This window comes from Drosophila erecta, unplaced genomic scaffold (assembly GCF_003286155.1).
Source record: "Drosophila erecta strain 14021-0224.00,06,07 unplaced genomic scaffold, DereRS2 tig00000021-arrow-pilon, whole genome shotgun sequence".
NCBI lineage: Eukaryota > Metazoa > Arthropoda > Insecta > Diptera > Drosophilidae > Drosophila > Drosophila erecta.
This window is the reverse complement of record NW_020825198.1, coordinates 9,099,441-9,123,096: the sequence shown is the minus strand read 5'-3', so window position 1 is coordinate 9,123,096 and position 23,656 is coordinate 9,099,441. Positions and strand designations below refer to the sequence as shown.

The 23,656-nt window shown below is 45.7% G+C and overlaps 5 protein-coding genes across 8 annotated transcripts; 2 read left to right on the top strand and 3 right to left on the bottom strand.

Moving 5' to 3' along the window:
* Nucleotides 1-75: 75 nt before the first annotated feature.
* Nucleotides 76-6,850, bottom strand: LOC6545210 (transportin-1). Of its 2 annotated transcripts, none has more exons than XM_015158377.2 (10): nt 6,677-6,850; nt 6,143-6,248; nt 5,411-6,082; nt 4,227-5,339; nt 3,996-4,166; nt 3,757-3,928; nt 3,594-3,689; nt 3,187-3,262; nt 2,729-2,903; nt 76-2,672 (listed from the first exon to the last, which is right to left on the bottom strand). In XM_015158377.2, the coding sequence occupies exons 2-10, from the start codon at nt 6,239-6,241 to the stop codon at nt 2,565-2,567; spliced, it is 2,682 nt and encodes an 893-aa protein (XP_015013863.1). In that variant the 5' UTR covers nt 6,242-6,248; nt 6,677-6,850; the 3' UTR covers nt 76-2,564. The 2 variants fall into 2 exon arrangements, with proteins under 2 accessions (XP_015013863.1, XP_001972101.1); XM_001972065.3 differs by having other exon boundaries at nt 6,143-6,245.
* Nucleotides 6,851-9,349: 2,499 nt separating this feature from the next.
* On the top strand, nt 9,350-10,280 carry LOC6545209 (splicing factor 3B subunit 6). Its single transcript, XM_001972064.3, has 3 exons — nt 9,350-9,596; nt 9,667-9,785; nt 9,851-10,280. Exons 1-3 carry the CDS (start codon nt 9,579-9,581, stop codon nt 10,077-10,079), a joined length of 366 nt encoding a protein of 121 aa, XP_001972100.1. The 5' UTR covers nt 9,350-9,578; the 3' UTR covers nt 10,080-10,280.
* A 137-nt stretch (nt 10,281-10,417) lies between these two features.
* LOC6545208 (zinc finger protein 708) lies at nt 10,418-12,924 on the bottom strand. Its single transcript, XM_001972063.3, has 2 exons — nt 11,523-12,924; nt 10,418-11,464 (listed from the first exon to the last, which is right to left on the bottom strand). The coding sequence occupies exons 1-2, from the start codon at nt 12,843-12,845 to the stop codon at nt 10,661-10,663; spliced, it is 2,127 nt and encodes a 708-aa protein (XP_001972099.1). The 5' UTR covers nt 12,846-12,924; the 3' UTR covers nt 10,418-10,660.
* Nucleotides 12,925-13,492: 568 nt separating this feature from the next.
* On the top strand, nt 13,493-23,647 carry LOC6544918 (zinc finger protein 91). The gene is made up of 6 exons (XM_026978129.1): nt 13,493-14,616; nt 14,678-15,066; nt 19,209-20,276; nt 20,922-21,864; nt 21,919-22,532; nt 22,589-23,647. The coding sequence occupies exons 1-6, from the start codon at nt 13,671-13,673 to the stop codon at nt 23,645-23,647; spliced, it is 5,019 nt and encodes a 1,672-aa protein (XP_026833930.1). The 5' UTR covers nt 13,493-13,670.
* LOC6544920 lies at nt 16,655-17,445 on the bottom strand. 3 transcript variants are annotated; one of them, XM_001972061.2, is made up of 3 exons: nt 17,361-17,442; nt 17,007-17,301; nt 16,655-16,947 (listed from the first exon to the last, which is right to left on the bottom strand). In XM_001972061.2, the coding sequence occupies exons 2-3, from the start codon at nt 17,250-17,252 to the stop codon at nt 16,870-16,872; spliced, it is 324 nt and encodes a 107-aa protein (XP_001972097.2). In that variant the 5' UTR covers nt 17,253-17,301; nt 17,361-17,442; the 3' UTR covers nt 16,655-16,869. The 3 variants fall into 3 exon arrangements, with proteins under 3 accessions (XP_001972097.2, XP_026833520.1, XP_026833521.1); XM_026977719.1 differs by having other exon boundaries at nt 17,007-17,442; XM_026977720.1 differs by having other exon boundaries at nt 16,891-16,947; nt 17,002-17,445.
* Nucleotides 23,648-23,656: the final 9 nt, after the last annotated feature.

Sequence of the window (23,656 nt, the reverse complement as noted above, 5' to 3'; positions counted from 1 at the left end):
AATTTTGAAATGGAGTTTTAGTGAAACAAATATATAAACTCCAGAAGAATAATCTCTAATCCATATAGTATGATGTAGGGATTATACATACATGCATGTATTTCATATATATGCGTATGTTATTTATGAATATAGGCGCTTATATTCAATTTCGTTAGACATTTGCAGAACATTTGATTTAGCCTATACAGTGGTGTTAAACTTAAAGGATTACGGGATATAAACCTATCGGAGTTGAATGTTCGATGAACAAATAGTGGTACGAGCTGTGTATGAAGATATAAATTGTAAAACAATATTTTCGAGGCTTGGTCCTGATTTACTTAAAAAAACAACAGAAGTGAAATATCATAATTTGTAAAGGACTAAAAACAGTTGGTATGTTCTCCTCATTAATAGCATACACACAATAATATTGAAATAAATATGAAATACAAATTCTCTAATGGTGCACAAACTATTTTTGATTTCCTGTTATAATTTGTTTCTTGCCCTAGCTTGACCTAACATTTAGTTTATTTGCTGTTCCCTACATTTTTTTGGTTTGCCCTATCGTAATGAAAAATAATATTTTGAACAAAAACCTATTCTGCATAATATCTATAAATATATTTTATATTGTTGTATATATGTGTGGTGTGTATATGTTCAATGTTGTGTGTGTGTAGTTGTAGTGTTGATTCAGTTTTTTGTTTCATTTTTTCCTGCTTAAACGCTAATCACTAAGATCACCCGAGAGAGATACAAACGCACGCGAACGCGACCGGATTCCGCGATGAATCCGGATTAAGGTACAACGAAATCACGATTTTCCATTTTAGTTTAGTTTCAGTTTTAGCAATTGCTTTGCTTCCGCTTTAGTTAGACCGTAGTTATAGTTATCAAGTATTGCGATTATTATTTGGGACTCGGGGGCGAAAGTCCCTTATTGTTAGTTTTTAGATTGATTGAGTTTAACGCGACGCGAACGAACGACCCGAAGTTACTTTATTATCACACGTTCCCCCATTTTCGAAACGAAAAAAAACACAAACGTAAACACGGTTTGCATAATTACATAATACTATTACTTAGATTTACTTAGTTTTCTTCCGCTTCATAATCATCATTTTATTTGTATTTGACTGAGTTTGGTTTTCCCTAGTTTTATTTTTCGTATGTTTTAGTTGTTCCGCGACAATTTCAAAGACTTTTGTTTTCATTTAGTAGTACACTTTACACCTAATCATATAATTGTAAAAAATTTGTTCTGTACAAAGATCGTAAATTAAAGAGTTTACGCAAAACACGAGCCTATACAAATGATAAAAAAGTTCGAAGAAAATAATAATAGTTCATTAATTACACTTGTCCCTATACAAACAAAAATTATATAATAATACTTTAAAAAGTGATCAGTCAATGGTTGCTTTTGTATTCAGTTAATGGAAAATAAATAAGATACTCAACGAAATCCTAATCTCAATTTAATAATTTTTCCCTATTTGCTTCACAATGCGTAAAAAACACCTAATTTTGTATAGCATATGAATATCATTACGTGTATCAGTAAATTTGTATCAGTAACAGTTGCAATATTATCGTTATCCTTGTATTATATCCTTTTTTTTCATTTTTTTTTTACCCGACGAGATACCACGAACGACGATTACGATTACGAACGAGCGACGAAAATACGCGAACGCGAAACCGTTAGAACCCGAAACGCGACGATTTTTTTTTCGATTCCATTTTTTATTATATAGATGATGAAAGTGCTGGATTCTTCTGAAAAATTCGTATCTGCTGTTGATGAATGCTTTCTATGGTTTTTGAACGGAGTTGAACATCAGTCTTTGTTTGATTTGTAACAATTTATTCAGCTGAAGCTTTTCGTGTGCACCTGCCATTGAATCCATTTTTTCCATTTTCTTATCTTCGGATTTCACAGGAGACCCAACACTTTCATCCTTCATAGATTTCGTTTAGTTAGTTTGCTATTAATTACCGCGACGAGAACCCGACGATTTTTTGTTTTTTTTTTTTAGCTTTTATATTACCTATGAGAAACACCCGTGTGTTTAACATATTCAACTCTATTTTCGGTTTGGGTTTTGGGTTTGAGTGTAGTGGAGGTTGGGGCATGTCTGCTATAGCACTGACTCCGGTTAAGTACAGCCGGAACACATAATTTTCTAGTAGTTCCTAGTGAGTGTTCTGCATAGGAAAGGCATTTAATATGCTGTAAGCGGACAGACAAGTGCCTAAAGAGGTTCTACAGATCAAAGATCCTCTAGCTTGAATTGGAATATATGTGATTCTTCTGTATTAGATTTTTCGATATATGTTTGTGGTTTTAAATCTAGTTTGCTTTTATGTGGATTTGCTGTTTTCTTTCGGTTTCTATAAGCTTAAATTTTCAATGTTAACTTAAACTTCGAACTGCATCGAATCAGATAACTTAAGGAGGCTAAAGATAAAGACGACACGCTTATTACGCATACTTGTACATAATTGTCTAGTTAAGAAGTGGCTGCTTGGCTCGCTAGTGGGTGAACACCCACCTGTTTATGGCATGGCCAGCCTTAGATGTTATACATTGTGGCCAGGCGCTCGGCCAGGGTTGGCGGGAATTGCTCCACAAATCGACGCCAGTTTTCCTCGCCCACTTGGGTCTTAAAACCGTGCAGAATCTTAAAGGAAATATAAGTGAAATAAGGAAAATATGTACCGGTTGTAGTAGACTAACCTTCTGTATCATCTGATGCAGATCCTGCGGTGGGTTAACCCAGGAGGCGATGGCATCGCAGAAGAATATGAAGTCTGCGACCACGCCAGCTGGATTCACCGTGATCATATGACACATTCCACGGAAGGCTGAGTCCTTCTCATCATTGTCTCGTATGTGCCGCAATGATGTGCACCTGCATTTTTCAAATAGAGCGTTTAGATGGCTTTTTCATGTACAGTAAACTAAATTAGGAGGCTTTGGCAAACACGAAAGTTTAAAAGCAAATTGAATTTCCAGTTAATTGATGTTGATTAACGTGTTCAATTAATGTTGTTAGAGAGTTGTAGAACAAAGGAATTTATCGATGTGCTTATAGGTTTCAGTGTTTAAGCTTAATTTGAGTAATGGCACGGGAAGGATAGATAAGAGAATAGAAGGAAAGAATAAGCTATTTAAATATAAAACGTGTTACACACCACTGTCGTACAAATTCGGGCAAATAAGGAGCCACTTCAACTGGGCACACATAACCTAGACGACCGATTGTTATTGCTAAAAGAACAGAAGAAATAAGTATAAATAAATCAACTGAATAAATCAATATCATACGTAGTTCGCTGCGATTGATTGCTAAACTCGAATTGAATATCAATTGCGATTCTCGTCTATATCTATCTATATCTATGCATGTTGTATGGGAATGAGGTTCGATTTCGTTTCGTTGCTGCTCATGCAACAAGTAACACAAATTAAAAGAGAAACAAATTTCCAGACATCCACATACACGCATACATTCAGAGTAATATATATACAAACAGATCGCATATAAGTTCTTAGATAGCTCGGGAAATTCAAAAGATTTCTATCAGCCCAAACGAATTACCTGTGTTCTCCAGCAGTGTCTTGGGCGTGTTCGGACGGTTGATAATAATGAAAAGGTCGCTCAGTACAAGGCGTATGTACTGCTTAGTCTCCTCACCTTTAAGCCAAAACACATTTATTAAATGAAATGTCCACATTACTCCTCATAAGCTCCTCCCACTTACCCAATTTCATGCAGATTTCGCCAATAGCCCAAGTGGCATTATTGCAGACCGAAATAAAGTCGGGGTTAAGGTTTTGTCCCAGGATGGGAAAGAACTCGGCCATGAAGGGATGCACGTGGGGGAAACAGGCTTTAGTCAAATCACCCAGCAGGGCAAACGAAGATTGGCGTACCTGGAATTCATTTTTTTTTAGAAATTCAAAGGTTCATTCAGAAAAGTTGGCTTTGAAGGAGACATACCTCAGGCAGAACGTCCTGCATGCACTGGTAGAGTAGATGCATAATGTTGCTGTTGGCCACCAGTGTCTCGATGTGGCGGTCCAAGCCCTCGGCTAGGCCAGACAGCAGATCTAGGGCGACAATCATGCGCTCCTTGTCGGGATGGTCGTACGTTTGGTTTTGTTTACACAGCTTTAGGAGATTTAGATTGATTATAAATAATATTAACAATAAAAAAAACAGTTTGCTTACCATTTCCTGATTGATAGTCTGCTCAATAAGGGAGATGCACCTGCGATACACCGGGTCGCAGTAGGGCAGAAAGCCGGACTGCAAGGCAGTGGCGATGCTCGACAGGCACTCCAACAAAGGGAACAAATCCTTGTCGTCGTCCTTCAGCAGGTTCCACTTATCAATTAGTGGAGGCATTAAGATGTCAATGTATTGCGGTTTATTCAGATGATGCCCGACGGAGTCTGCCAAAGTACCCACTGCATCGTACAGTATCAGTAGATTCTTGTGCTGGTACTTGGAGAAGGCAAAGACGAGCGTCTTTAGAATATACTCCAGGTATGGCACCAGTTCCGTGCAGGCCTCCTCCTCCAGAGTGGCAAAGGCAGAGCACGCAGCTTCCTGAACGCGCTTATTCGAGTCCAGGATGCGCTTCAGCAGCTCTTCCATGAGCGGCTTCAAGTACTGGTCGTGCGGCTGATTGACCACCCAATTGGCGTATCGCGAGAGCGTCCAGCATGTAATGGAGCGCACCAGTGCCTTCTTGTCGGACAGACAGCTTATTAGGTAGGGAATCAGCTCTGGCAAGTGTTGGATCATGCCCTGCATGCAGCCCTCCGCGATAGCTCCCAAGGCCAGGACACCACTCTCTTTGATCACCCACTCCTGGTGGAAAAGCGTCTCCTTGAGGATGGGCAGCACGACGGGTAGACAATCCTCACGGAATACATTTGCCAATACATCGAGAGCAGCTGCACTGCACTTGCGCAAGTTCCATTCTGATAGCGAGCTATCGTCGTCCATTCCGTCTTCAAATTCGTCGTCGTCATCATCGCCTGCCGCTCCAGCTCCACCCTCTTGTGTACTCCTGATTGTGTGTGCACGAGACTTGTGGAAACGCGGGCGGATATCCTCTTCTCGATCGGGCACCATGTCATCCTCCTCAACGTTTCCCTTGAGAAGAATTATATCGACCTCTGAGTACCGCATGCCTTGTACAAGAACTGGAGCTAATTGAGATAGGTAGGGGGCAAGCACGTCCTTGCAGATGCTCTGCTCGGCCAGGGATAGCCAGAACTCGGATGCCTCCAGGGCCACGCCCTCATCGGTGTCCTGGGTTCGCAACAGCATATACTAATATGGAATACATAGGAAATTAAAAAAAAATTCCTTAGATGATGCAAACATAAATTTTAAAGATATACCTCAATAATCTGCGACATGTGCGGCATCAGACGGTCCATTCGCACCTCCAGCAGCATGACCAATCCGTGGCACACGTTCTTGCGCACCTCATGATCCTCATCTGAAGACAGGTGAAAGAGGTTCTCAATGAAGCTGTCTATGTTTAGCATCAAGGCCTGTGATCTGTTTATAATAAAGTGGTTTATGCAGGCAATGGCGTGGGAGCGGATCTTTGGACTGCTGTGCTTGAAGTACTCCAGGAACTTTGGAATCATTATGTTTAATGGCCTGTTGAGCGCTGCGGAGTCCAAAATCTCAGCAGAATCCTCGCAAATTTTCTGCAGGGCACTGAAGGCTCCCTCGCACACATTGTAGTCCTGGTTGTCGAGCATTTCGCAGAGAGATGGAAGCAGCTGCGGCCAGTTGTGCAGACCGCCATTGCTGGCTATGGTGGTGATCAGGATGCCCACTGTGGCACGGATCAGGGGCGAAGAGTCGCCCACTGCCTGCAGGCACTCGTGCTTGATGTACTCAACGATCTCCGGTTGCAGAGTGGTGCCGTGCATGCGGATGTTGTTTTTGAGGATTAAACCGCTGAGGGATCTCGTGGGCTCGTCCTCTGTCTTCAGTTTAGTCAGCACATAGATCAGATAGTTGTTGAAGTCTGGGTAACGATTGAATTCCTCCAGTTTCTGTTGAATATGGTAAAAATGTAAATGTAAATGCAGTTCGGGGTAGAACTTATTACTTACCATCTGTACGGCCATCTGAGTGGCTGTGTCCGGTGACTGCGACTCCTTGAGGATCGCTATGATCTGCTGCAGACCTTCTCCCTGTGGTTCCCACGTCATTTTTCTGCTGCAAGTGAAGATTGCATGGGTTTAAGGTTTGAGTAGTGAATTCGGAATTAGGAATTAGAAATTAGGGTTAATGGCCTCGCAAGGGGTAGCAAATGGGGGAGAAAGAGAGAGCAAGAGAGACACTCTGCTCGAGGCCAATCACGCACACCAGGGCATTTGGCACCCACACCCGCAAACAGACATCTGCTGTTGTGAAATTAACGTTTTCCGTCCGATGTTCCCTTGGCACATTATGGTTTTACGGCGGAAGGCGCGAGATGAAAGCCCTTCCCAGCGAGTAACGTGCGATTTTCTGCACACAACCACAGACAAAAAAAAAACACGAAGAGAAGTCGCCTTCCTCCGCCATATTTCGTGAGATCGGTCGGGAGGCTGAAAACGCTTTTCCGATAAAAGGACTGCTTTGTCCACATACACCTTACTCACCTTTGGGTGTTGGCTGTGCTTTAAAACTATTTTAGTTGGAATTTTCTTAAGATTTCCCGTAAATTTTCTCTTTTTTCACCTTTCTTTTGCACAATTAGCTAGATGCATACAGTGTGACCGTCCGTGAACGAGGGAGTATGCCATTCCTTTATTAGAGATGGCAACGTGCCGTCACCGCTTTTACACAGTTATTTTGTTACATTTAATTTATTTACACATCCCACACCATATCACACAACAGGAAAACAAAAATGCCTATGGCTCAGGCTTGGACACAAAATAAAAGATTATTATTTAATTATTTACAGCTCGAGATTAATTTAGTAGCACTTTGTATTCGAAAAAACATAAAAATATATATCCCTTTCAGTGTAGGGTAATCAATTTCTTAACAAGAATTTTATATTTTTTATGAATAAATATTTTATAATAAATATAACATTTCAAACACTTGTATGTATGGACGGATGCCAATGTGATCTTGCAAGTAATCACACTTAGGAACAGCCTTCACGAGAACTAGTTGGGAATTGAAGGGCTATAGGACAAGAAAAATCTACAATTTGCCATAAATATTTACACGTTGTGGGAAAAATTTAAAGATTTTTCGGTTTGAATTACCAGGCGTACAGGAATTCCAGAAGGTGACCAACGATCGCTTGGTTTTCGGTAGCAACCTGCTGCTGATTATGATCTCGGTAATTCAATCCAAAAAATCTACAATTTGCCAAAAAAAATTGACATTTTGCAGGCAAAATTGTGAGATTTTTCGGTTTAAATTATTAGGCGATCATAATTTCAAACACTTGTATAAATAACACTTACGTGGTTATTTGTTCAAGAGGGAAGCCAATGTGATCTTGCAAGTAATCACACTTAGGAACACATACATTACTACACATACACTTTACTCACTGCTCGACCGGTAAGAAAGATTACTTGGAATATTTTGTGACTCTAAATTAGAAGACATGCCTTACAGTCCTCACTAGAACCAGTTGGGAATTATAGGGCTATAGGACACGAAAAATCTACAATTTGACATAAATATTTACACTTTGTGGGCAAAATTGTGAGATTTTTCGGTTTGAATTACCAGGCGAACAGGAATTCCAAAAGGTGACAAACGATCCTTTGGTTTTCGGTAGCAACCTGCTGCTGATTATGATCGCCTGGCAATTCAATCCGAAAAATCTATAATTTACCATAAATATTTACATTTTGTGCGCAAAATTGTAAGATTTTTCGGTTTAAATTATTAGGCGATCATAATTTCAAACACTTGTATAAATAACACTTACCTGGTTATTTGTTTAAGAGGGATGCCAATGTGATCTTGCAAGTAATCAAGAACGCATACACTACTACACATACACTACATTCACTGCTCGACCGGTAAGAAAGATGACTTGGAATATTTTGTGACTCTAAATTAGAAGACATGCCTTACAGCCCTCACGAGAACCAGTTGGGAATTATAGGGCTATGGACACGAAAAATCTACAATTTGCAAAAAAAAATATTTACACTTTGTGGGCAAAATTGAAAGATCGAAAAATCTCACAATTTTGCCTAGAAAATGTAAATATTTATGGCAAATTGTAGATTTTTCGAATTGAATTACCAGGCGATCATAATCAGCAGCAGGTTGCTACCGAAAACCAAACGATCGTTGGTCACCTTCTGGAATTCCTGTTCGCCTGGTAATTCAAACCGAAAAATCTTTCAATTTTGCCCACAAAGTGTAAATATTTTTTTTTGCAAATTGTAGATTTTTCGTGTCCATAGCCCTATAATTCCCAACTGGTTCTCGTGAGGGCTGTAAGGCATGTCTTCTAATTTAGAGTCACAAAATATTCCAAGTCATCTTTCTTACCGGTCGAGCAGTGAGTAATGTGTATGTGTAGTAATGTATGTGTTCCTAAGTGTGATTACTTGCAAGATCACATTGGCATCCCTCTTGAACAAATAACCAGGTAAGTGTTATTTATACAAGTGTTTGAAATTATGATCGCCTAATAATTTAAATCGAAAAATCTTACAATTTTGCGCACAAAATGTAAATATTTATGGTAAATTATAGATTTTTTCGGATTGAATTGCCAGGCGATCATAATCAGCAGCAGGTTGCTACCGAAAACCAAAGGATCGTTTGTCACCTTTTGGAATTCCTGTTCGCCTGGTAATTCAAACCGAAAAATCTTTCAATTTTGCCCACAAAGTGTAAATATTTATGGCAAATTGTAGATTGTTGAAAAAACGGAAAAAATAGGCCTAAAATTTCAAAAAAGGATGAAAAGCAGGACAGTTTTTCTTATGATTATTATTCATTTAGTTATCTTTTAATTTAATATTTTAAATGTTTCGTCCACGACGCATTCGTCCTCAACGTTTGATTCATACGTTGCCATTCTTTACGTTGTATTCTTCTATAGGCATTTTGACAAGGTGAGTTCGATATTCATACGATTACACGCAATATCGATACCATTTTGCTTAAAAGAGATGCCACATAATTTGCAAACAAAAAAATTTGGAATTATACCAATTAAATTTTGAAAAATCTAAAAACGTAAAAAAGAACAGATTTCCGGGTTGGGGCTGTTTGAAACAGTAAAAAACAGGACAGATCTGTCAGGAAAAAGGCTAAATTGGCATCACTGCTCCAGATGCGCAAGATTTCCCGAAATACGGCCACACTCTCGCTATCTAGAGTGCCCGCACTCACCACCCTGGTCAATTTTGTTTGGGTTTGAGGCCAGACAGAGGAGTCATTAATTTTAAACAAAGGACCACGCTTCAGGACATTCATCCCGGGTCAGACAAAGCCGCTACTCGCTTTCCCCGCGGCCGAGTGAAAGTTTCTCGCCTTGTCGCAGCCTAACATCCGAAGCGACCGGACATGAACAAGCGCAACCATGTGAGAAGAAAACCTGAGACTCCACAGACAAAGTAAATGGATTGAGTGAAAAGACCAATTTCTTTTGCAGATCCGCCTGCCCCCAGAGGTGAATCGGCTATTGTACGTGCGGAATTTGCCGTACAAAATCACCTCAGACGAGATGTACGACATATTTGGAAAATTTGGAGCCATTCGACAGATACGCGTGTAAGATACACGTCTGGGTTTTTTTCGCCATGAATCCTTTAAAGAAATTTGCGTATGCTTTACAGAGGCAATACGCCGGAAACGCGTGGCACCGCCTTTGTCGTCTACGAGGACATTTTCGATGCCAAGAACGCCTGTGACCATTTATCCGGTTTCAATGTTTGCAATCGCTATCTGGTGGTGCTCTACTACCAGTCCAACAAGGCCTTCAAGCGCGTGGACATGGACAAGAAGCAGGAGGAGCTGAACAATATTAAGGCCAAGTACAATCTGAAGACACCGGAGGCTCCTTAGAACCAACACTTGGTGCGTCAGGCGGGGATGGAGCAGAGACAGACATTGGGCCCCACCAGATAACGCCCCAATTCCATCGACCATTTTCCATTGTTTAGGGAACTTCTTGCTCTACTTATGTGTATACCAAATTTTTGCTATCTACTTGTAGATTTTTTTGATCGCGTTTTGTATCATTTGAATCTAATCATTATCATCCATCCATCACTCCATCTATCATATAAACGGCTGGACATCGCGGTACGCAGCCATTTGCGCCCGGTTCCGGCTGTTTGCAATCATTTGACGACATTAAGACACTCTCTCATCAAAATAACAAGCAAGTGAAAGTAAAAATAAAAAAAAAATTGAAAAACTATAATCATTTCCTTGTTATTTATAAAGATATTTTATCGGACTTTATTTGAAAAGAAGTTTTACACCCAAAACCATTAGTTATTCTAAAGCTTGCCATTTTGATAAAGACTATTTAATAGCTTAGAAATATTATAACAAGTTATAGTTAAATATTAACCAACAATATAAAATTCCACTCTTTTGGAAAGTCTGTTGACCTATGTCAACCTTGAACTAGTGTCTGTTTAAGGTTCCGCCTTAGATTCTGGACAAGTTTGGCTAGCTGCCGCTGCCTGATACTGTTCGTAGGTGTTTTGCTGCTTCTCTAATGCCCGTTGATTCTCTAAGTCCTTCAGCTCTTCCTTAGCCACCTTCGCAATTTCCTGCCGTAGAGCCTCAACCTTTCGTCTACGCTCACTTTGCTGCAAGGCCTTCTGACGTGCTCTTTCGCTGATTTCCTTCGGTGGCCTTGGGGGTTTCGGCGGCTTTTCGTCATGGACTTTTTGGTGACGGATGAGCGCCGCTTCCTGGCGAAAGTGAGTGCCACATCTCTTACACTCGTAGGGCTTTTCACCAGTGTGTATCCACTCGTGTTGCTTCAGGGATTGGGAGTTGGCGAAGCGACGGGAGCAGTAACGGCACTCAAAGTCCTTGACTTTTTCGTGGACGCTCTTGTAGTGGCGCTTCATGTTGCCCAGGTTATTGAATCCCTGACTGCAGCCGGGACACAAGTGCATGCCCTCCTTCTGCACAAACTTCGCTCGGGCTGGCACTTCGCTGGCTGGTATATGAACTGTGGGAATGGGATTCACTACGGTCCCAGCCAGTTGGGCCAAATCAACTCGCTCTACGCGGCGGGGATCCTTAGGAATGGTGGCTACGGATTCGGCACACACCTTCAGCAGCTGATCCGCGTCCACATGAGTGCCTCTGGCGTCGTCATTTCCTTGCCGCTGTCTATACGTTTCCAGAGCCCTTTCCACGCTCTTCTCATGAATCTTCAGGTGCTTTGTGAGACTCTCCGTGTACAGAAACTTTTTGCCACAAACCTGCAAGGTGAAAGCATATCAGACTATGGTAACAAGGATATAAATGTAACTTCCTTACCTTGCATTCGCATCGCTTTTCACCGGTGTGTGTCATCTCGTGTATTTTACACGCGTGGGATTTCCCGAAAGTCTTTCCACAGTACTGACAAGCAAAATTCCGGATTTTCTCGTGCACGATCTTAACGTGGCTATCCAGAGCCCGCTTCGTATGGGTGGCATGGTCGCAGATGTGACACTTAAACTGTTTCTCCTGTGTGTGCGTCAGTATGTGCTTGCTCCATTCCTGGCGGGTGGTCTTCCCTACTCCGCAGTACGGGCACACGTAGTTCTTGATGCCTGCATGCCGGAGAAGATGGTTCTTTAGGGCACTGTTGATATGGAAGCCCTTGCCGCAAATGTTGCAGGGATAGGGGAGCTCTTCGCCCGTGTGCTTGTACATGTGTTTCTTTAAAGCCACCGGACAACGAAAAACCATGCCGCATTCCCTGCAAGGCTGTTCAACCCGCGGAGCACTAACTCTCGCCTGGTTGTGGACCTTCTTCAAGTGGATGGTCAGCAGGCGGAGACGGGGAAAAACCAATCGACAGCCCTCCACGGTGCAGGGAATCTCATTCGCCTGCTTGGTGTGCGCATAGTCCACGTGGAGACGCAGTGCACCGGCTGTGGTGAAGCCCTTACGGCAACTTTCCTCCTGGCACTGAAACGGCAGCAGATCATTGTGGTGTTTCATGTGCTCCTCGTACTTTGACTGCTTTTTGAACTTTTGCTGGCAGATGGGACAACTAATAAGACGATGCAGCTTAAGCTTGTCGTTCGCAATCCTTCGTCGCTGCGCCAAGGGTTGTTCATCATCGCTGGTAAACCCATCGGAAGGCTTCTTCTCCTCCTCCACTTCGTTGTCCTCTGAACTGGAGGAATCATCTTGGCTTTGGTCACTTGAATGCTCCTCTGGTTCCCTGTCCACCTTTTCCAGCATCTTAAACACATCCTCCTCGTTGTCAATCATCTCCAGTTTGTGATTTAGCAGAGGATCGAAACTAGCCGACTCCTCCGGCCTTCCAGGTGCTTCAGAATCCTCAGCTATGGGTTCGAAAATACCCATGGGTATATTCCTCTGGCTGGTAACTATTTCTTTAAGACGTTTAATGGATCTTTCGCACAGTTCCCGGAAATCGTTCAGCTCGTTCAACTTAGTGAAACATTGGGTGCACAGGTTCTTCGGGAATCCGTCGTTTTGTTCCGCTTCAAACGAAGTGCAAGCCATTAGTTTCTTGGACAGATCTGGAACCACAAAGAGGTCGTGTCCAACGCCATGCTCCAGGTGGATGAGACAGGTGCGACAAAGCGAAAGGACGGAGTACTGGAGCTCCCTGGTGCCCATTTCTCCCGAATCTCGGGGAGATCACAAGCCGAGCTTCAAAACAAATTTGTTGCAGTGTGACAGGCAGTGTGACCGTTTCGCTTTCTTATTAACCCATTTTGGTGTACTGGGGTAAAAAATAAACAGAATGTTTTTATTTATTTATTATTTATTGAATAAAAAGCTATTTAAATGGATATGCTTATGAGAGACCATACTGATTCCTAGTTAAAATAAAATTTTGTTGACTTATTTTGAAATTTAAATATTAATTGTAATATTAATATATTTTTATGTTAATTTTCGTATCTATTATTTCGTATCTATATTTTCAAGAGCACTGAATTAAAATTCATCGAAATGTCGTTACTTTTGCATAGTTACACTAAGTTTTTTTTGACTTCATTTCAATATACATATGTGTAAATTTTCTTGATTTTCGTATCTAGATATCTCAAAATATTTCGTTTGAAAATATTTGTGAAATATTTTTAATAAAAGCACTGAAATACTGTTTGGAGTATGCAAAAAATGTTAATTGACTATAAGTACATTTTTTGTTAGAGTTTTGTGTGTACTATAGTAACTGCAACCCAATTAGAATTACAAATAAGTAATAAGAAAAAACATTGATTGCCCAGCCCTGGGAAACATAACAACCAGGCACTCTGACGAGTAACTCGCTGGCAGTTGTACTTGCTTATTGCCCACTCGCTCGATTGCCAGTCGACGAGTATACAATTTTTTCTGTGTCAATATTATTTTATTGCTTACTGACCGGAGAGAGACGCAAAAAGCTATAGAAAACCGCCCCGATTCGCAGTGCCGATTGCGATTGAAAGCAAGATGAACGAGGGCAGGCAGTACTCGATCCACAGTCTGTGCAGGATCTGTCTGAACCACCTGCAGAACGACGCCGCCTACGATTTGTATATGGTGCCAGGACTTTCTAAGAAGCTGTGTTTCTGCACATCCCTGTCCGTGGAACAGAACGATGGCTTCCCAAAGAACCTGTGCACCCTGTGCTATACCAAGCTGAACGAGCTGCACGACTTTCAGAAGCAGTGCGTCGATTCGGTGCAAAAGTTCCAGGATCTGGTGGCCAGCAACGTCTTTGCCTGCCAGAGCAGCTTCGACGTTTTCGATTCCAATGTTGCTGTGCAGGACTACCAGGCTGAGGAGGAGGACCACGTCAACTATGATCCGCTACTGAACCATAAGATGGAGCTGATCGAGAACGAGGAGGATGTCTTCAAAATGCTGGAACACGTTGACAAGGAGGCCGAGGAGGTGGAGAAGGAGGCCAAGGTGGAGGAGGATGACGGGGGCAACGTTTCCGTCAAGATGTTTGACGACGATTCCTCCATCGAGAGCGGCAACGACAACGACCACGACCTGGACTTCGAACCAAACAGCAGTGATGATGACATTCCGCTGGCCCAGCGAATGCGGGGACCAGCTACCGGGTCCGGATCACACCAGGACCGTTTCAGCAACCTCGACAAACCCAAGCCGAGGCCCAGGGGACGGCCCAAAAAGATAAAACCGCCTCCGCCAGAGGAGGAGGAGTTGAGCGGCTCATCCTCCGAATCAGATGACTCCGAAGACGATGCATCGCGGGGAGATAAGCCCAAGAGGAAGCGCATTCCCATCGAGGAACGCCACCTTCACCGCATCATCGACTGCCACATTTGCCACCAGAAGTTCAAGAAGGCCATCCGATACGAGGAGCACATGAAGTACCACAACGACCTACTGCCCTTCCAGTGCAAGGTGGAGACCTGCAAGAAAGGTATGTCGCTGGCTAAAAAAGCACACAATCTTTCCGATCTTTATGATCTCCTGCCTTTTAGGTTTCACCACCGCCAATGGGCTGCGCATACACATTGACCACGCGCATACAGAGCTGTCCGAGGTTCACGCCTGCATCGCCGAGGGCTGCGGCAAGACCTTCCCGCGCGTCCGCCTGCTCACCTTCCACATGAAGAAGGTGCACGGCATTACCAAGGCGGCGGCTCCGCTTCGGGACTTCCCCTGCACAGAATGCGACACCGTATTCCGCTGCCCCACAGCGCTTAAGAAGCACATGTATAAGCACACGGGCGAGGAGCTTCCGTATCCTTGCAATATCTGCGGCAAGCGTTTTGTAATCAACAGTGCTTTAAGGGATCACCTTATGCGACACGCGGGCATCAAGAACCATGTGTGCCCGTACTGCGGAGTGGGCAAGACGACGCGCCAGGAATGGAACGCCCACATTCTCACGCACACCAAGGAGAAAAAGTTCAAGTGCCGACAGTGCGACCATGCCTCGCACAACAAACAGGCTTTGTCCAATCATGTGAAGGTGGTGCACGAGAAGCGCAAGGACTTTGCGTGCCAGTACTGCGGAAAGACCTTCGGCAAGAGCCACGCCTGCAAGGTGCACGAGAGGAGTCACACTGGGGAGAAGTGCTGCGAGTGCAAGATCTGCGGCAAGATATTCCTCTGCGAGAAGAGCCTCACCAAGCATTTGAAGACGCACGAGAAACGGGATCTGCCGCCGGCAGAGCCCCTTCGCCAGCAGCTTAACATTCCCATGCCCGGCCAAATGTCCGTACCGATGCCGGGGCAGATGCCGGGCCAGATGCCGATGCAGATGCAGACCGACGGTTTGGTACAAATGGATCCCAACCAGATGCCCAGTGAGGACATGCTCAAGGCATGCGGCGGCGGGACCGCTGCAGTGCCTCCCAAACCGAAGAACTCGCGACGCGTCCAGCGGGTGGACATTTCTCAGCTGGCGGGCACTGCGGTGAATCCAATACCTTCCGTCTCCGTGCCCTCGTGGTCGCCGCAGGTGAACTTCACCAAGAAGGAGGGCCAGCACATATGTCCAGGCTGTGGACGTGGCTTTAATAACATTGGAAACATGAAACTTCATTACAAAATCATCCACGAGAAGGTCAAGGACTTTGCCTGCCGCTTTTGCCCCAAGAGATTCTCCAAGGCACAGATTCTGCGGCACCACGAATGGATCCACACGGGCGAGAAGCCCTTCGAGTGCAAGATTTGTGGCAAGCACTTCCGCCAGGAGACGGCACTCAAGAAACACATCAAGACGCACGAGAAGCCCAACAGGCGACACGTGCCCGAGCGCAGTGCGCCCACTCAGATCACGTTCCGCAAGCTGGAACCGGACGCCGAGCCGCGTAACTTTGACCAGTACCAGGATCCGGCGGTGGAGCGGGCAGCGGCCACCGCCGAGCTACTGGCGCACCAGCTGGAGGAGAACGAGGCCAAGCGGAAGGCGGAAATCGAGCGGCAGAAGATCGCGGCGGCGGCCTGCGAGCAGCTGACGAAGCTGCAGCAGCAGCAGGAGATCATCAAGGCGACCACCTCCTACGATGGCTATTATGCGCAGAAAGCGCAATCCGAGGGCACCAGCCTGGATGCCCTGAAGATCGACCATGTTTAGGCAGAAGGATTGGCTTTACTTTACTAGCATATACGCATAAACTAGCGACATCCATATGTATCCACTTCCACTGCAGCTGTCACTGTCCGGAAAGTTTTAGGCATGCCTCGAATTGCTCTCTAGCTGGATCAGATTGTAGGTTTATAGGCACTCCAGATTATCCGAGTGCATATTACAATATGAACACTTCTTACTTTTTACGTACGTTTATACATACATGCAATATATGTATTTTGTTTTCCGTGTAATGTCTCCCGTGCTTACTTAGAGTAATGGATTAAAAATAATATTCATAACGCCATTGGAGTTTCCATCTGGTGGGAGGGACATTAAGAGACCACTTTGCAATACCAGTGATTTTTACAATTATATATTAATAACGATAAACATTTTTTTAGCCCACAAGAACATTAATCAAACCTTTATATAAAATAGTTCATTATTTTAGCTGAAATCCATCTGGATGGTTATACTAAATTTTGTTTTATATAGTTCGTTCTTTAACTTTAGACAAATAAAGATAACAATTGATTTTAACTCGAGGACTAAGAAACATTTTGGGTAACAAAATGAGGTGAAAGGATGATTCTACTGGGAAAGTTTACTTTCTTCAACTACGTCGGTATCCTCAGTGGGTGCTCCGCTGTTCAGTGGATTAGGTGACTCCTGGAACAAATTAGGTATTCTTGTGTAATAATTTTTTAAAGTTAAGGAGGAGACTTAACTGTCCAGTCACTGCCGCCATTCTTATTTAACTCCATCAGAGTTGAGAAAATTAACTTTGCTTCCTTTCTGTTGTCGTCGGCTTTCTCCAAAACCATCCTCTGCTTCTCCAGGACCTCTGCCAACTTTGTGATCTCCAGCTTGAGCCTATTGTTCTCATTCCCGGCATTTTGCAATGCCAGTTCCGTGCCCAATATTTTGGCCTCAGCTTCGAGGGCTTCTATGGAGTCCTTGTCTGGCTGATCCATATTTTTCACAACGTACTATTTCTCGGCACGACAAGTAAATAAATAGCTGCTATAGAAACGATCCATAGGAACACACATACACCCTAATGTATTTAAAATAAAATTTACCAGTCCATCAACTTTAAGAACCCTTTAAATAGTTTTCATCTCGAACGTAATATGTATACGTAAATATTAAAATATTACATGTTAATTAAACAAATATCAAAAAGAAGCAAAATAACGATATTTCATATTTTTTCTCTTCGTATTGATCTAGGACTATTTTCGTGCTCGTAGCTGTCAGGCAGGCATATTTACGTGAACGCGACTGTGTGACTTAACTACGAATACACACACTCGCTGGGCCTGGGTCTAATACGCCCATCGTACCCTCTCCGCTGCGCACATGCATGTGCATGGGAAAAACAAAACAAAACGCCTGAGTGTGGGTGGCGAGTGCTAGAGCTGCGCAGTTTTTCAGCGAGCGTACTCGTCGCTTGTGGGTAATCGATAACCCGAATTGCTGACGAGCGCACACACACGCACGCGAGTACACATAAATGTGTGTTGTATTGGATTTTTTTCTCGGTGATAGAACATTTCGGATTGCTGTCGTTTTCGCGATTTCTGGATTTCGGCATCGTCCAGCATCGTATTGAGTGTCCAAAATGAATGAGGGGAGCCAGTACTCCATCCACACGGTGTGCCGCACCTGCCTGTCCACCGTGGACGACTCGGCGGCCTACGATCTGTTCAGAGTGCCCGGTCTGGCCAAAAAGCTGTGCGTTTGCACCTCCTTGTCCGTAGAGCAGGCGGATGGCTTCCCCAAGAACCTGTGCACTGTCTGCTTCTCCAAGCTGAACGACCTGCACGACTTTCAGAAGCAGTGCGTCGATTCGGTGCAGAAGTTCCAGGATCTGGTGGCCAGCAACGCCTTCGCCTGCCAAACAAACTTCGATGTCCTGGACACGAGTGCCGCGGTGGCGGATCTGCCGGGCGAGGAGGAGGACAACGTCCACTTTGATCCGCTTCTCAACTCCAAGATCGAAATCATTGAGAACGAGGAGGACGTCTTCAAGATGCTGGAGTCCGTCGAAAAGGAAGTCGAAGAGGTGGAGATGGAGATGGAACAGCCGTTTGGTCAAGAATCGCAGGATGACTCATTTGAGAGCGGCAACGATAACGACCTCGACGCAGACTTCCAGCTTAGTAGTGACGACGACATTCCACTGGCCCAGCGCAGCCGACGAGGAGCGCCCCGAGGTTCTAGGGCGAAGGGCAAGCCGAAGTCGGCTGCCAAGCGGCAGGAGGAGGAGGAGGAGTCCGAGGAGACCAGCTCCTCAGACGACTCCGATGGCAATCCCAAGGACAAACCCAAGCGCAAAAGGATTCCAGCTACGGAGCGGGACCGCCACCGCCTGATTGACTGCCACATCTGCCACCAGAAGTTCAAGAAGGCAATTCGCTACGAGGAGCACATGAAACATCACAACGACTTGCTACCCTTCCAGTGCACCGTCGAAAGTTGTCGGAAAGGTAATCCCCGCCTGCAGATCATAGAGAACAAGATTTATATAATTTTTTTTAATTCCAGGCTTTACCACCGCCAATGGACTGCGTGTCCATGTGGAACACGCCCACACGGAGACATCGGCCATGCATCCGTGCACCTACGAGGGCTGCAATAAGTCCTTTGCCCGTCCCGTGCTGCTCAGCTTCCACATGAAACGTGTGCACAAGGTGGACACTCCGCAGAGGGACTTCCCCTGCACGGAGTGCGAGAAGGTCTTCCGCTGCCCAACTGCCCTCAAGAAGCACATGTACAAGCACACCGGCGAGGAGCTGCCCTTCGCCTGTGAAATTTGCGGCAAGCGCTTCCCCATCAATAGTGTGCTGCGCGACCATCTGCTCCGACATGCGGGTATCAAGAACCACGTGTGCCCGTACTGCGGAGTGGGCAAGACGACGCGCCAGGAGTGGAACAAGCACATCTTGACCCACACGAAGGAGAAGAAGTACGAGTGCCGGCAGTGCGACCACGCCTCCCACAACAAACAGGCGCTGGCCAACCACGTGAAGGTGGTGCACGAGAAGCGCAAGGACTTCGCCTGCCAGTACTGCGGAAAAACCTTTGGCAAGTCGCACGCCTGTAAGATTCACGAGCGGAGTCATACCGGCGAAAAGTGCTGCGAGTGCAAGATCTGCGGCAAGGTGTTCCTCTTCGAGAAGGGTCTCACCAAGCATTTGAAGACGCACGAGAAACGTGATCTGCCCAAGACGCAGGGCGGCAACTCGGTGATGGGTGACGGTGCCAGTGGATCCTCGACAATAGCTAAGCCCAGTCCGCACCTGCGTGGTCGCGTCGAGCGGGTGGACATTGCCCAGCTGGCGGGAACGGTGGCCAATCCGATTCCATCGGTCAACCTGCCCTCGTGGTCGCCGCAAGTGAACTTCACCAAGAAGGAGGGCCAGCACATTTGCCCGGATTGCGGCAAGGGCTTCAATCACGTGAGCAACATGAAGCTGCACTACAAGGTGGTACACCAAAAGGTCAAAGACTTCTGCTGCCGCTTCTGCCCGAAGAGATTCGCCAAGAAGCAGTATCTGCGGCACCACGAGTACATTCACACTGGCGAAAAGCCTTACGAGTGCAAGGTGTGCGGCAAGCATTTCCGGCAGGAGCAGGTGCTCAAGACGCATATGAAGGTTCACGACAAGCCGCCTCGTCCGCCGGGCAAGCCCAAGGAGCCGGCCGGACCGAAGGCGGAGTCCAGCACCGCGGTGAAGCGCCAGCAGCCGAAGAATTTCGAGCAGTACCAGGATCCGGCGGCGGAAAGGGCAGCGGCCACCGCCGAGCTGCTGGCCTACCAAATCGAGGAGAACGAGGCCAAGCGCAAGGCAGAGGCGGAGCTTCGGAAAATCCAGGAGGCTGCCTTCGAGCAGCTAAACAAGCTGCAGAAGCAGACAAACACGTACGATGGCTTCTACGCTCAGAAGGCGGAGGCGGAGGGCACCTCGGTGGACGCACTGAAGTTGGATCATGTTTGAGCGGCTGAATCAACCGGGAACATTTGCGAACAAAACCAAACAGTTTACGCATCCGTTTCCGACCCTTTCATTATGTGTTTCTATGAAGGACATATGAGTTATAGGTCTCTAAGGTTTACCAACTAGTTTCCGTCACTTTGCAAACATGTTTTGACTTTATTTGTATTTAAACCCCCCCTTTAACTGCTTAAGTTTGTACTTTACTAAATGTATTCATTTAAAAATGATTTTAATATAATAAACAGTAATAAGCATTGATAATTAGAATTTAAAATTCTCTTCAGTGTTGGTAAACGTTTATAATTTTGGTAAACAAGGCAGAGATGAGCTGTAGTGCAGCCAACTCAACTTTTTTCCAGCTACATTCAACTTGCTTACAACTTATTTGAAACACATTTATTTAGTTTAAATAAATAAATAAATTGATAGACGTACATACATAATATAACAAAAATGTTTAAAACACATTTTATTTTGTTTAATAATGCCATACACGTTTCTAGCCGTTTTAATAATCTTTCTATCTTCTTATGGCTGTCCATACTGGGCATCACTGGGGAGTATTTTTTAGTATTTGTTTTGGTTAGTCTGACGCGTAAAGTTTTTCACGACTTAATATTCCGTGGATTTGGCCACTAGATTCCCCCTGGAACAGGCATCATGGAGGAGGAGGCCGATGTAGCCCAGTACTCGGTACACGCGGTGTGCCGCATCTGCCTGAATCGCCTGCCAGAGAATGGCGGCGGAGCAGGATCCTTTGACCTGTTCCTGATCCCCGGATTGGCCAAGAAGTTGTGTGTCTGCACTTCGCTGGCCGTGGAACAGTCGGATGGCTTTCCCAAGTGTCTGTGCGCGCCGTGCTTCAGCCGACTGGACGACCTGCATCAGTTCCAAAAGCTGTGCGTGGACTCGGTGCAAAAGTTCCAGGACATGGTGACCAGGAACGTCTTTTGTCCGCCAGCGAGTGGGCAGATAAATAACTTCGATTTGCTCAACGTAGCTGGAAACGAGCCCGAACTGGTGGGCCAGGATGAGGAGGATCGCATCAACTTCGATCCGCTATTGGACCACAAAATGGAGATGATCGAGAACGAGGAGGATGTGTTTAAGATGTTGGAGCACGTGGACAAGGAGGCCGAGCAGGTTGAGAAGGAAGTGAAGCAAGATGAAATGGATGCCGCCGATCTGATGACCATTTTTGCCGCGGATTCCTCGGAGGAGAGCGACGAAGACTTTGACCAAGATGTGGACTTTGAGCCTAACAGCAGCGATGGTGACGATGATGTGCCTTTGGCACAGCGATTAAGGGATAATTCCCGGTCGAAACCAAAAGCGAAGGCACCCGTAATTAAGGAAGAGGAGGAGGAGGAGGTAATTTCAGGCTCCGAGGAGGATGACGAGGACGGAGAGAAGTCAAAGAGCCGGCGCAAGAGGATTCCGACTGGCGAACGCCACCTGCACCGCATCATCGACTGTCACATTTGCCACCAAAAGTTCAAGAAGGCCATCCGCTACGAAGAGCACATGAAGCACCACAACGATCTCCTGCCCTTCCAATGCAAGGTGGAAACCTGCAGGAAAGGTGTGTAATAATGGGTACACATTGCGTTCTCGTTTTAATCTCATGCACTTATAGGTTTCACCACCGCTGGAGGATTAAGGCTTCACATCGACCACGCCCACACGGAGCTATCCGAGGTCCACTCCTGCAATGTCGATGGCTGCGGCAAGACCTTTCCACGTATACGCCTGCTCACCTTTCACATGAAAAAGATGCACGGTATTACCAAGGCAGCGGCGCCTCCAAGGGATTACCCTTGCACCGAGTGCGAGAAGGTATTCCGCTGTCCCATGGCGCTCAAGAAGCATATGTACAAGCACGACGGCAAGGAGCTGCCATTCCCCTGTAACATTTGCGGCAAAAGGTTTGTGATCAATAGTGCTTTAAAGGATCATCTGATGCGGCACGCGGGCATCAAGAACTACGTGTGTCCTTACTGTGGGGTGGGAAAAACCACCAGGCAGGAATGGAACACGCACATACTGACGCATACCCAGGAGAAGAAGTTCAAGTGCCACATCTGCGAGCACGCCTCACACAACAAGCAGAGTCTGGCCAATCACATTAAGATCGTGCACGAGAAGATCAAAAACTATGCGTGTCAATACTGTGGAAAGACTTTCGGGAAGTCACACGCTTGCAAGATCCACGAGATGACGCACACGGGAGAAAAGCGATGCGAGTGCAAGGTAAGAGTAGAATGATACTTTAAGCCAGCAACCTCATTCCAACGTTTCATTTGTAGGTCTGTGGGAAGAAGTTTCTCTACCCTAAGAGCCTGACCAAGCACTTAAAGACTCATGAAAAGCGTGTGCTTCGTGCTATTGAAACCTACCGCCAGCGGCAGGTGGAAATGGGCGAGACACCTGGTGAGCAGTTCGAAAATCCCCCTGCGCCACCAGTTGAGGGCGTATCCATTGAACCGATCATGTCGCAAAACGCTGCTGACGAATTGCTCAAGGTGTGCGCCGAATCCGTGGCTACCATACCTAAAGATCCACGCCGTGTACAACGAGTGGATCTGGCGCAGTTGGCTGGCACTGCTGTGAATCCCATACCCTCAGTTTCAGTGCCGTCATGGTCGCCACAGGTGAACTTCACCAAGAAGGAGGGCAAACATATCTGCCCCGGGTGTGGTCAGGGATTCAACAACATCGGAAACATGAAGCGGCACTATAAGATCATCCACGAGAAGGTCAAAGACTTTGCCTGCCGCTTTTGCCCAAAAAGATTCGCAAAGGCTCAAACGCTGAGGCACCACGAGTGGATTCATACGGGCGAGAAACCCTTTGAATGCAAGACCTGCGGCACCCGTTTCCGCCAGGAGACGGCGTTAAAGCGCCACCAGCGAACCCACGAGAACCGTCCACCCGTTATTTCGCCCAAGTTCTATGCCGCTCGCGAGGAGCTGGAAGAGCAGGAACGCAGCAAGAGAGAGGCAAAGCGCCAGGCGGATGCGAAGCGACGCGAAATCGCTGAGGCGGCCAAGGAGCAGCTTTCCTCGCTACACAAGCTTGAGAGCAGTGACCGCAGTCTGCACTCCTACGACGAGTACCAGGAGGCAGCGGCGGAGCGGGCAGCGGCATCCGCCGAACTCCAGGCGCAGCAGTTCGAAGAGAACGAGGTAAAGCGACTGGCGGAGGAGGAACGCCGCAAGATTCAGGAGGCTGCCTACGAGCAACTGCAGCGGTTGCAGCATCAGCAGGAGATTGACAAGGCGCAAAGCTCCTACGATGGCTACTACGCTCAGAAGGCGCATGCCGATGGCACCAGCTTCGATGCCTTAAAAATCGATCACGTCTGAGATTTGGCC

Excerpts from the sequence above, each read along its gene's own strand:
- LOC6545208 (XM_001972063.3), bottom strand. The coding sequence starts at position 12,845 with ATGGGCACCAGGGAGCTCCAGTACTCCGTCCTTTCGCTTTGTCGCACC. Across the intron at positions 11,465-11,522 it reads AAAAGCGATGCGAATGCAAG|GTTTGTGGCAAAAAGTTTCT; the intron begins GTAAGGAAGTTA and ends TTCACCTTGCAG.
- LOC6545209 (XM_001972064.3), top strand. Across the intron at positions 9,786-9,850 it reads GCCATTCGACAGATACGCGT|AGGCAATACGCCGGAAACGC; the intron begins GTAAGATACACG and ends TATGCTTTACAG.
- LOC6544918 (XM_026978129.1), top strand. The coding sequence starts at position 13,671 with ATGAACGAGGGCAGGCAGTACTCGATCCACAGTCTGTGCAGGATCTGT. Across the intron at positions 14,617-14,677 it reads GGTGGAGACCTGCAAGAAAG|GTTTCACCACCGCCAATGGG; the intron begins GTATGTCGCTGG and ends CCTGCCTTTTAG. Across the intron at positions 21,865-21,918 it reads GGTGGAAACCTGCAGGAAAG|GTTTCACCACCGCTGGAGGA; the intron begins GTGTGTAATAAT and ends ATGCACTTATAG.
- LOC6544920 (XM_026977719.1), bottom strand. The coding sequence starts at position 17,252 with ATGGATCAGCCAGACAAGGACTCCATAGAAGCCCTCGAAGCTGAGGCC. Across the intron at positions 16,948-17,006 it reads ATGGCGGCAGTGACTGGACA|GAGTCACCTAATCCACTGAA; the intron begins GTTAAGTCTCCT and ends AATTTGTTCCAG.
- LOC6545210 (XM_015158377.2), bottom strand. The coding sequence starts at position 6,241 with ATGACGTGGGAACCACAGGGAGAAGGTCTGCAGCAGATCATAGCGATC. Across the intron at positions 6,083-6,142 it reads CTCAGATGGCCGTACAGATG|AAACTGGAGGAATTCAATCG; the intron begins GTAAGTAATAAG and ends CATATTCAACAG. Across the intron at positions 3,263-3,593 it reads GACACTGCTGGAGAACACAG|CAATAACAATCGGTCGTCTA; the intron begins GTAATTCGTTTG and ends CTGTTCTTTTAG.